Raw genomic sequence first — 13,093 nt, 5'->3', positions numbered from 1 at the left:
AAAGAACAACATAGCCTACTTATAACGATTATAGAAATGAGCTTCTATAGCTAATAGCTATATCAATGTTCTCTTGGTTAGTTAATTAACTAGTAGCATTACATATAGGCTATGTACATTTGACAATAGAGTAATGTAAATAATATCTATCTGCCAATAACGGTATTCTATTCTATAACAAACATACAAATAAAGTAACTTGCCTTCTCCTCTGTCTTGTCCATGGTCCTGCTCTGAGGGAACACTGGGAGGGAGGGAGGAGATGTGGATGTTTTCTGGAAGGGGGTTTCTGTCTGGGTGCAAACAGGCCATTATACCAGGATTACACTCAATTACATGGTCACACACTGCACACAAAACAAACCATCTGTACACAGAAACCCATGAGAACTTCTTCACGGATAATAGCCTAGCTGGCTAGCTGTAGTCTACATCAAGGGTAATCTAGTGAACTCTCAAGAGACATATATAGGCCTACATAGCAGTGATAGCACACATCAGTAACATGAGTGTTACTGTGTGCTATGTGAAAACTTTCATCATTCGAAACTAAATTAGCAGGTTTTCGGTTTGCAGTAAATCTCTAGTCTACATTATCCACATTATCATGTGGTATCAGTCATGTTACATAGGATATATTATCTTTTCCCCCAACTAAAACCACTTAATATAAATCACATATAGCCCTGGCAAATCAGGACAAACGAAATATCTCACCCGAGCTCATAAAAGAGAACATCTTTGTGGTCGGTCTGCTAAATCGCTGCATTTTTCTTTTGGCCTATGTCTTCTCTACGTGTGACGAAAATAAATGTCGGTAAACTCCACTTGTATATTATTTCCCAGAAAAAGTGTCTTTTGTCTTTTGTAACTTCCGTGTTGCACAGCCACAGAATAGTATCGGGGCAGGTAATAGATCTCGATCGACTCTCTCCTCCTCCAACAGGTTGAACGTCCATCTGTGTCTGTGACGGGACAGTGAGTGAAAGGTGTTGACTAAACCCTCCCAGGGCAGGTAAGTACAGCAGCACAAAGGGAAGGAGGGTCCAAAGCCCAAAGTCACATTCCAGTTCCAGAGAGACCTGCCATGTCTAAACCACGTGACCTCAACTGTTAACTGGGAAAGTACAAATGTAAACGAACTGACATTTAGGTTAGCCTACATTTGCACACTCTTGGAGTTTAAAAGAAGGATCAATTACATGGCGGGATGACACTTTCCTCTCTTCATTCAAGTTAGCCTCGTTCCCATCCCAATCCCAACCTTTATTCGTTCCACCTGCCTGGGCTCAATTACTGAGAGTAGGGATTTGGCTCTCTCTAGCGGCATAAAGAAGTGGTGGGGGCCACTTCACAAAAACTACACTGGCTACAGTGGCAGGACGAAGCCCCTGGATGGCGACAAATGCCGAGGGGTCTTGACTCTTGTTCATACAACTCCAAGTCTCCAACTAAGTAACCACTATAAATACTAGAACGTATTCAATTATTAAACTGTATAGGCTACACTAAAACTACGAAAATGCCTGCCATGTAAGAGAAAATAAAATAATGTTTCATGGCATGATAAAGTCTACATATTCATGAATATGGGAACCCATTTCGGGAAAAATGGAAAAACAGGCACTTCACTCTCTCTCACTCCGACACTCCTACAATGCGGTTGTGTATGCCAAGACTTTTCTTATGAATATCCTGCTGGATTAGGTAAACATGTAACCATTGGCTACGAGTTAAACTAGACAGAGTGAGACTGAACGGATCCTCTCTGATTTCCATCTTTAATCCAGTAGTTTATTTGTTATCACATCTGAATCAAAACACACAGCAGGAACAGTCTGTGTTTTAGCTGAAATAGCTTTAACACACTGTCATTTGTCATGTTGACAAAGAGTTGGTGCAATGAAATCAGATGTTTTAGAGTGTTTATTTTGGCAAGCACCATTCGAAGTATCGTAAATTGTGTTATGTGTGCTTATGTTATGTGATGGAGGATAAAAATTATATACCCATGCAAAATTCCCTGTGAAATGTACATACGGCATCTTTATTGCAGAACATTCAGTGTCACTGAAATCATCATTGATTTTTTTTTTCCTTTTCTTTTTTTAATAACTCGTAATGACTTGCGGTCATGTCTGTGTTTCATCATGTTTTATGTATGTGTGTCATTTTCAGTTTTCGGTCCATTATCAGCATTATAGCTTTCAGAAATTCTAAGAGAATTATACATACAGTAGCTGACTGGATGCTTGAATGAAGTTACATGATTTCCGCCAGAATCATATATCCGTACAAAATCAAAATGAGTAAAAGTAAAAAATAAATAAAAACAAAACAATTTAAACAAACCAAGAATAGTTAAAAAAAGAAAAAACAAAAACAAAACAGATCAAATAAAACAAAAACAAAATGTCTTTGTGCATCCTGAAATTGAACTGGAACAAACTTCTCATTTTAAGTTATAAAGCTCATTACTTTTTTCCTTTAATAATTCTTCTCACATTTCATGTTTTCTGAAGTCTTTTACACAATTTTCATCATTATTGTCATCAGTTCTTGTTAGTCACTGAAAAGGAGCATCTGGCTTCCTTTTGTTATAAGAAACAAAGAGGAGAGAAATCCTCAAGAGTTTTGCTTGTCTGTTGTCTATGCTCCGGGGCATCTCGGATCGCATCACACCACCATCTGAGTCTTCTCATACGTTTAAAAGTATGTTATAGGTCCCCAAGTCCCTCAACACATCCAAGACACACTGTACATACAGTGTATGTATGTCACACAATACTGCAGTGATGAGACTCATACGGTGGTGACCCTCATCACCACCTCTCGGTTGGCCGCGGCGCTGATCCGCGGGTCGTGGGGCCGCAGCTGGCTCAGGATGTGCAAGATGGTGTATCCACAGTGGTGGTTCAGGATAGTTCTTAGCCTCCTGCTCTGTCGCCCGCTGCCGCCGCTGCTTCCCAGGCCATGGGGGCCGTTGCTGCGGGAGCCGCGGCCCCCCGTCTTGCTGGAACTCAGCGGGTCCCCCAAGTCCTTCGATTTCTCATAGTTCAGTACTTTCCACTGTTGATTGACGGCTTGCCATCGCTTGAAGATTCTGTACACCGATGAGCCCTCGTGGATTATGAGACCTTGAAATGAAAGGAAAAAAAGATGAAGATGATTCACCCATTTAGGCCTGACGTTAAAAAAAAAAAAAAAAAGTTCGCTCTGAAAGAATATATATTCAAAGATTTGTGCCGCAAATTTCACGATTTTTCAAAAATAGCAGACCTACAAGCTCGTATTTTTCAATAGCTAAAGTATTACATAATGCTTAGATAAAACACCTAAAGGGGTTCCCCGCCCCAAAATGGGTTAAGAAATATGTGAGGGGGGAATGAATTCAAACCCATCATTTGCATCACGTGTTAAACAAAGCGCCTGTGAACCGAGTACATACTGCCCTGTATATATGATATTGCAACTGATCAGAAGAGACCAGTTGGTAATAATCACTGTGCAGAAATCTGATGCCATCTGTTCTCAGTGTTTTCCATCGCAAGCAATTCGTCATTTCAGGAGAACAATCCTGCAGGTTTCACTGTGGGATCTCTACAGCTGCTTTCAGATAACAGAGAATTTATGAAACATCTTTGAACGTTTGTTGCAAATATATCTAGTATCTACATAATATATCTACATTTTCTGTACTCTATAGTGCAGGGGTTCTCAACCTTTTGGGCAAAAAGTATTTTGGCCATGTCTCGCGACTGTTTTGGTATTTAAGCATGAAGCAGGAAGGTGCCCTTTACCTATGCAGACAATGTCCATGAAGCCGTACATGCCGTAGCAGATCTGAAAGAGCAGGTCTTGGCGCTGCCATTTGGCAGACGGGCTGAGGGAGGACCAGATGAGCCAGGAGATACTGGCAATGAGGAACAGGGAACCCAGAATGATGGCGGCAATCTGTACCTTCTCTATCACCGTCAGGGAGATGGCCTGCCACTGGAGAGGAGGAAGAGACAACAATGTATCAGCAATCACTGCACACTTAGCCTGGGCACCATTTCCTTTAGGGTATATGATCCTGTCGGGAGCGACAGGCAGGAACAACAGACGGCAACTTCCTTTTCCCTCAAACCGATTTCTCTCAATAAAAGCTACAGGCTTTTACGAGAGCTTTTATTGAGATGTTTGAGGGGAAAGGACGTTGCCGCCGCCTGTTGTTCCTGCCTGTCGACTACAAAACAATACTACAACATGACGTAACGATATCATCCGCTCCCGAACAGGATCATACGGACTTTTGAAACAGAGACCAGGCTTTCCTCCGAGGTGGTGGAAAGCCTGGTGAGGCGAGGTTAGTGCACACTTATAGTCATTATAGTGTGCAGAAGACCCAAATGGACTTTGGTTCCATGGTTGCAAATTGCTTGAAATTGCATTTCACACAACTCTCAGAGTAACGTTATTGTGCAGTATAAAGTCACACAGAAGATGTTATTGTGTGCAGAGGGAGAAGTGGTGTATATGTAATGAATTATTATTCAAATATGTTTATTGAAATTTTCAGTATACAAACACAGACAGACAGACAGACAGACAGACAGACAGACAGACAGACAGACAGACAGACAGACAGACAGACAGACAGACAGACAGACAGACAGACAGACAGACAGACAGACAGACAGACAGACAGACAACAGCTACAAAACAATAGACATCAGTCCAGTATTAAAATATACACAAATAAAATGAAATGTAAAAAAAAAAAAAACTGTAGAATAGATGATAAAGATAATCAACTATAACTGGGATAAGAATCTGGGGAAAGAAGAGAGAGGGGCTAAGCAGAAAGTACTACCTCAAAGTAGAATAGAAACGGTTGCTAAACTTTTAATATATTTCTGGGTGGAGCACATCAAGTTTGAGATGCGTTTGTGAGATGGGGTTTCTGCCTTTTTTTACAACAAAACAATATCAGAAGTCTGGCAAGTAAAGAGGAGAACGCTATCCACACTTTTCAGCCTGATGAGTCGGTATTTGTAATCCCTCCGGGAGAGCACCAAACAACGCCATCATTGGATGTGATGTATATGTACAGTATACGCACGCACGCACGCACGCAAGCACGCACGCACATGAGTCATCGGCTGCTTCAGAATAGTAGGGCAGAAGGACAGTGACGCAAAGCGTACAAATGTGTCGGCACAATATGGCAATAAGTACTCACACCTCTGTGACTGCCCAAGATTTGTTCTAGCAACCAGTGCTAGATCCAAAGTCCGAATGCAGAGAGCACAGCAGTACCGGTTCCAACCTGGAGGCACATCTTTCCGGTGATAAAACGGCCACCAAACGTAATAAAAAAAGTCAACCAAAGAACAAGATTCCTATACAGGATCTCCTCACTGGTCAACAAAAACACCTTGAAGACCCTAACAGGAGCCCTCGTACAAGGTTCCTTCGACTATGCATGCACCTGCTGGTACCACAGCACCTCTAAAGGCCCTTAAAACTAGGCTCCAGAGTCCAGACTTCCCAAAACAAACTGGTCAGGCTACTACTTGGCCTCACTCCCCGAACCCACCTCACCCCTGCCCACTTTGACAGGCTGGAATGGCTTAGGGTTGACGACAGAGTACAGCATCTTGCAATGGGTCTGGTCCACCACTAAGATACCCTTGTACCTGTCTAAATACTTCCTTAATGTCAATGAAGTCCACACCCACAACACCAGAGGGAGTTCAACAAACCATGTGCAACCCAGATTCGGCACAAACAAGGGACTAAATTCATTTCGCTCCTATGCCACCAAAATGTGGAACGCCCTACCAACAGTCATTAATTAAGACATGCAAATCCCTTGACTCCTTCAAAACCGCCCTAAAAGGGCACCTACGGACGGCTGCAATTCGAAACTGGCCCCCGTAAAATCTGAATCCCCCACCCACCACTTTCCCCCCTCAACTGTATATGTTTCTTTTCCCTTTTTACCTCCTCTATGACGATTTCCTGTTTTTACTATATAGTCGTGTATATTCGTACGTCTCTAATTGTTTTGATGAATTGAAAATGGTGGGCCCTATATTGTAAACAAGTGTAATGCTTTATGCTGTCGTCCACTCACAGATAACAGTTGTTGTATTGAGTTGTACTTGAAATGTACTGTAATTCTGCAAACTGTTAATAAATCAATCAATCAATCAATCAATCAATCAATCAAAACCGTATATAGAGGTAGTGGTTCTCAAACGTCAGGAACCAGCAAATGGATATTAGCCTGTGGACACCCATCTGAAAAGATATACCAGTGACCCCCATAAGAGAATAATTCTACGCCCGTGGCAGTGATTCTCAACTGTTTCAATTTCAAGGATCACTTATTTGATATACATTACACCACGGACCCCCATTTAATGGCTTTTAAAAAAATCTCCCTCAAAATCATCAGAGTGTACAATTTGTACAATTTGCATCAGTAGAGACTCTTTTCCCCATAGAGGAGAGAGGGGGTGTCTTTCCAACTTTGTCTTATATACTTAACCAGTTTGTCTCTCAATCAAAGTTGGACTTGTTTTGTCATAATGAATGATGTTGAACAAACAATCAAAATGCAGCATGCTGTATTGGCCTGCTTTGCCATTTCGCTGCAGTTTGACATTTCAACGAGCCATCTCAGAAATGACCTAATCTGGACACATGTAGCCCCTGTGGGCTGCAGTGGTTGATTGGTTCAAATTGAGCAAGACCAGGGAATTGGGGGAGGGGACGTGAAGTATTGTTGTTAACCTTTAAAAAAAAAAAAACACGATAAGAGATACATTCAGATATAGCGAGCCTATATAGGCCCATGACTGTCTACGTTGTATGATGAGCTATAAACGACTCCGTTGCTGTTATACCTGCAGTGGGTTCTTGGTGCTGATAGCCAGGACCTGGTACTTGAAGTAACAGAGCTCACAGCTCCACGAGCCCCGCTCACTAATCCAGCGGATGAGGCAGGGCTGGTGCGTGCAGCGCACTGAACCGTCACAGCGGCAGGGGCTCAACAATTCTCCCTGCAGGACATAAGTGAAAGAAAAACATGTTACATGACATACGATACAGTAGAGTAGGCTATACACATTCCTGGGGAAATAAAATCACCACGTAAACCCTAGCTCTGATCCATATAGTATATACGCTATATGGACCAGAGCTACATAACCAGTAAGACGCGCAAACGCGGGAAGCGAACGCAGCTCGTACATATTTGGGTTTTGGACGTATAGCTGCTTTGGGGACTCCTTATATGGTTATGGCTGAGTCATGGTGACGTAATCACTCAGCTCCATATATGGGCACAAAAGCGGGACAGACAGACAGACAGACAGACAGACAGACACACAGACAGATGATCTGCTAGGTCTCATAGTAAGTGCTCACTGCATTCGCAATCACTGCGTTCGCAATGAGACCTAGCAGATCATGTCTGTGTGTCTGTCTGTCTGTGTGTCTGACATAGAAACATGGCTTTTTCAGAAAACTGTCAGGATGTAGAAGACATTTTTTTAATCTGATCTCAGGTCAGAATGGGTTAAAGGGGACATAGGTAAACATACTGTATACAGAGCTCAAACACAAAAAGGGACAGAGACAGACAGACAGGTACAACGAGTACTCTGACAAAGCCCCTGACATTATGATCAGTTGGATCCGCGTATAGCGTAGGCGTAGACGGGGCCACCGACCTCCGGTTACTAGAAAATGTACTACAGTATGTGTTGCAAAGATGTGCGGATCATTAAGTAAATCAATGAATGGACACAGCTTGATTCTGAGGTCTGTTGGCAAGAGGGCTTATTAGCACTCATGAGCAGCAACAGTGGGGAGTATAGGGAGATTTCAAGGGTAGGCAGGTGAAGGAGAGGTGAGCCCCATGCCGGCTCAGGGTGGAACTCAATCAATACCACCTGCTGCACCACCCGAAACAAGCGACACCCTTCTGCTCAAAACAGGAGGGCGCGGTGGCTTTTTAATGGTGGTCAAACAAACACTTCGCTCTATCGAAGGTAGAGGAGGAGAAAGTGAAACTGTTCAAGGCATATAGTATAGTATGCGTGACTTTGCCCGTTGTTTACGTAAATCAATGAATATTCTTTTGACCCATAATATACCAGCAGTTATCGGCCACCTGGAGTTATGTGGGGTGTTTACCAATACAGAAACACAGCACTGTTTACTGTTATGTTTTAGGAGACCATAAATGTCTGCCCTGTCTGTCTACCAAAACAAACAGTGAAAACACGCACGGTCGCACGCACGCACGCACATACGCACACACACACACACACACACACACACACACACACACACACACACACACACACACACACACACACACACACACACACGCACACACACACACACACACACACACACACACACACACACACACACACACACACACACACAAAGCGAGAGGTCAGCACATGTGTTTCTCCAGGTAAACACCACCATGTGAAAATAGGTAGAGAAGAGAGGTAGTGAACCAGCAATCTGCAATGACACCAATTATACATAATGGGCCTTTATATGTACAGTATACGCTACGTTTTCTCAATTTGGTACTCTATTTTGCCCCATCTGGCATTGTCCAATAAAAAGTGTCCGAAACCGAACAGAGATTTAATTTGGCAGATGAGTTAGATGTCAACTTGCCTGCTGACATTATTAATCCGTTTAGGGCGGGAACCCCTTTTGGTGTTCATATAGCATTATGTTATACTTCAGCTATTGAAAGATAGCAGATATACAAGCTCATAGGGCGGCAAGGTCTGCTATTTTTGAAAAATCGTGAAAATGTGGTGGAATTAAATCTTTGAATATATATTATTTCAGAGCGAAGGTTTTTAACTCAAGTCTTTGCATACAGTGCAACCAACATACAGTAGGTTTTTAGTTTTTAGTTTTTAGACTTTTTTTTAAATTTAAGTCAGGCCTAAATGGGTTAAGATACCATGAAGAAGGTCAGAAATATATGAAGATCTAAATAAGAATGAACTGAAAGACAACATTTTGAAAATGTCACGTGTTGTTAAATGGCCCTCGTCTTCCGAGGCAGCCAGTTGAGTACAAAGGACCACAATGGGAAAAAGCCCCTTGGGATTTGTATGTACTTTTAGCAAAAACCTTTGACTGTACTTTGACCCGTGCCGTTCACAATCTTGTCAACCCACGCATTTAGACCTGGGAACAATTCTACAAATGTCTTCTAAATCCTGACAGTTTTCTGAAAATCCCATGTTTCTATGTCAGACATTTTCTTGTGAAGGACCCCCAAAAATATATGAAATTGGCCGCCGACCCCCCCTCCCCCATCTGAAAATATGTCAGAAGCAAAGATTTGAGTTAAAAATCGTTCACTCAGAAAGAATATATTCAAACATTTGGGCCACATTTTGACGATTTTCCAAAAATAGCAGCTATTTTTCAACAGCTAAAGCATAACATAATGCTATAAAACACCAAAAGGGGTTCCCGGCCAAAATGGGTTAATGAAGTATTCAATCAAATCAAATCAAAGATGCTCTTGTGTGCCTTTTGGACCTAGATTTAAAAAAAAAAAAGGATTGAACCAGGGGAATTCCTCTAAAATGGCTGAGATCAGGGTATAGAATGATATTCTGGGGGACGAGAACAAGCTATTATAATGTCAATGAGCAGAAAATCACTACTATGACACATAGACACATGATCATCATGTCTGGACATGAAAGCTCCTATATATAGTCAAGGCTTTTGTAAAACTGCTTAGTCAACATTTGTTGATGTTCGTGCACAAATCACCACAAATCAGGGATGCGTCGAGGCAAAGTGAAGGGGGGCAAATCACAGTTTGAGGAGAGAGGGGCAACTGAATCCAGTTGCATCGGTCCCGAGTAGTAATAAGCAAAAAAGAAAACAATAACATTGCCTTAAAAAGTGCCCTATTTAACTACTGTCCCGCATCATCCCTTTGCTATACTGTACATGATATGACAGAGGGGAACGAAAACTGAAGACCTGAAGGAAAGACTGAAACTGAGATTTTACAACTGTAAAAAGGTTTCATAGTGTGTACACTGTATATAATTAGTGAGCCATTCTGAGCATATAGCAATCTGCAATGACACCAATATATATAGCCCTATAAGTCTCAGGTTGGTCAAATCTGGAGATGCTTAATTCACACTCCATCATATACGGCAATGTCATGTGCTAAAAAATAGCAGATCTACAAGTTCACAAAATAATGTGTTTGTGACGTTGACATTCACTGTTAATGGGACTTTTGTGTTGGACAGTGTTTCGACAATGAATACAGTTTGTTTGTTTTGCCCTGTGTAGTTTATCCATGTTTACAAGACATATTTTGACCCTTATTTATTTTCTTATGCCACAGACGAAAAACAGTCTAAGTCCACACTATTTATCCATAATGTATAAATGATAGATAAGGGGTCAGGACAACGAGGCCTTTTCGTGGAGGGGTCAGAATGAAATTTGGACTTCGTCTGTGGTACTCCCTCCCGGTGGAGCAAATAAAATGATCATGAATTAATTAAATGAATTCAAATACTTTTCAATCTGCATCTCACCCTCTGAGATTCTACAGTAACGCAGCAAGGCATATACGGAATGAAGCTTGAGAATGAACCAATTTTCAGCCAGAAGGTTCTATAGGCAGAAAGTTATCTCAGAAAGTTCTATCCATAATACACAAAATGAGACCCTGTGGAGATACTTTATAGAGTGAACGACGAAATTGCTCCACTGAACAGCAAGATCAGTCACCACTACTCACAGTTCTCTCTCACTCTATGCATTATACTAATATACTCAGACGGAACAATCCAGAGTGTTCAAGTCTTTAGTGTAGAAATGGAGCTGTGTAATTCTTTACATTCCCAGAGTAACACTCGGGATCTTACTGTCAACAAGGTTCAAGGTTCTCTATTATAAATACTAACGGCACCTTTCGGTTTCAAACAGACCTGTCCTGTATACATATACTGTATAGCCTCCAATCTGAACATTACGTTGCTTTTGCCTCACAATGACCATTTCTATGTTGTGTTATACTTGCGGGAACAAGTATAATACACACACACACACACACACACACACACACACACACACACACACACACACACACACACACACACACACACACACACACACACAGTCATGACTGGCACAGCTTGGTGTGGAACTACGACGCAACGTTAAGTAGAATCAATGGCACGGCTATTGTACCATGGCCTATACTGACAGCTTTGACAGGCAGCTAATAACGATTCATATTCAATTCAGCCCCACACAGAGCAAGGTGATCTTATCTCTGGGTAATTGGCCCACTGACAGCGACATGATTCCGTCCCCTGCTGTGACCTGCTTGAATAATGAAATAACAACGATGGCAAAGAAGTCTGTGTGTGTTTGCGCCCACCCCATATCCCTGCACTTGCCAACCCAACCCCATCCCCATACTGCCACCCATGAGGGAACGTGGCAATTTTCCCCTTCATATAAACTTAGGGACTGAGACATGCTGTGTAAGATGAGTTCATATCATGCCTGTCTGATACACTGATGAGCATGGTCTTTGTGTCTCGATGATGCTTTGTTTGTGTGCGTGCTCTCTTTGTCTATAGCTAAAAGAGGCATCCAGGCGCCACGTTGCACGATGAGTCACCTTGTCTGGGAACCAAGAAGCCCATAAACATCAGCCTTCTGTGACAAATCCTCACTCGTGTGTTGCTCATTGTGACACGGATATCTAAAATGGATATCCATCCACAACAAAGCCACACACGTATTGAATGTATTCATCAACTCTTTCCACATGCCGAGTCTCCAGTTTATACTATGCCTTACACAATATAAACTCAGACAGATGCCATGCATTAGCACATGTGCTGTAATAACACCATATAGCCCTATCTTGGGGTACAGTGACGAAGTGGTATATCCATCTGTTCTCAAACGGGATTTACAGTGTTTCTAATTATCTCAGACCTCAGGTTTACCTGCTGAGGCAGGCGGTACGGTACAGGTTTCTGCACATCTGGTGAGACCAATATTTGGCTGCAGACCAAAGAGCTGTATAGGTATTGTATAGTATTGTTTTGTTTTGGCTCTGTGCATACATTAAATGTATAAAAGAAAGATAAATATGATTGATTTATTTGTTGCCATGGTCAATATAAACTTTTTATACATAAAATAACATTTGTCAATGATTCTTAATTTAAAAAAAATCAATCAATCAATATTCAATTGATTAAGAGATTAACACAATCGTGTCATTTTGCTCACTCTGTTTGCTCACTCATTTCATGTATACAGCAGACCTAATTGGGTATAACTTTCTTTGTTGCTATGCTAAGCCAGTTTTCAGTTGTTCTGGAAATGCTGCCTCTATAATAGCCCACATACTGACCGTTTTGGAAAAGAAACTATGTGTTGTTGTGATGCTATATAGGCAGTGTCAACTGTGTCATTTTCAAATTCGTTTTTTTTTTTTACAAGAAGGAAATGTATGTTATTGCACCACTATTGTCAGAGAAGTCATCAGATTATTTCATTTAAAAACAGGGCAGTCATATTATAGGAAAGCAGACTGAATGTGGGGCAGGGTATAGTTTGTTTGTTTGTTTGGAGCTCAGCGTTGTGTGTGTGTGTATTGTATACCTGCTCCGGGCCCTGGAAACAGATCCGACATTGGGGCGTGCGCATGCTGCTGGTGGTGCTGGCCAGCGACACGGCGTCCAGTCCCACTTGCAGCTTGGGGTCCTTCTCCTCGAACGCCAGGCTCCGTGGCCGCGGATCGCTGCCATAGTACTCCTCCTCGTCGTCCCGGGAATGGCAGTCGACAAAAGGCGGCCAGCCGCAGCCGCCCATCCCTAGACCTCGCATGGTGGTGGTTGTTGTTGTCGGCTGTGTCTCTCCGTCTGCTGTGCCGGACTGTCTCGAATCGGATCGCATAAAAACCAGTACTTTCAGTTCATTAAAAAACATGCGGATCCGGTACTTGAACATGTTTGGTTACATAAAGAATCCTTCGGAATGCAATACA

The 13,093-nt window shown here is 42.1% G+C and overlaps 1 protein-coding gene across 1 annotated transcript; it reads right to left on the bottom strand.

Moving 5' to 3' along the window:
- Positions 1 to 2,802: 2,802 nt before the first annotated feature.
- marchf9 (membrane-associated ring finger (C3HC4) 9) lies at positions 2,803 to 13,056 on the bottom strand (the record flags this gene model as incomplete). Its single annotated transcript, XM_080763868.1, has 4 exons — positions 2,803 to 3,137; positions 3,801 to 3,993; positions 6,897 to 7,052; positions 12,709 to 13,056. 4 exons carry the CDS (start codon positions 13,054 to 13,056, stop codon positions 2,803 to 2,805), a joined length of 1,032 nt encoding a protein of 343 aa, XP_080619994.1.
- Positions 13,057 to 13,093: the final 37 nt, after the last annotated feature.

The sequence above is a fragment of the Protomyctophum bolini genome, assembly GCF_963924005.1.
Source record: "Protomyctophum bolini genome assembly, chromosome: 5".
NCBI classification, from domain to species: Eukaryota; Metazoa; Chordata; class Actinopteri; order Myctophiformes; family Myctophidae; genus Protomyctophum; species Protomyctophum bolini.
Note: the sequence above shows the minus strand (reverse complement) of the source record. Positions and strands in the feature narration are given on the sequence as shown.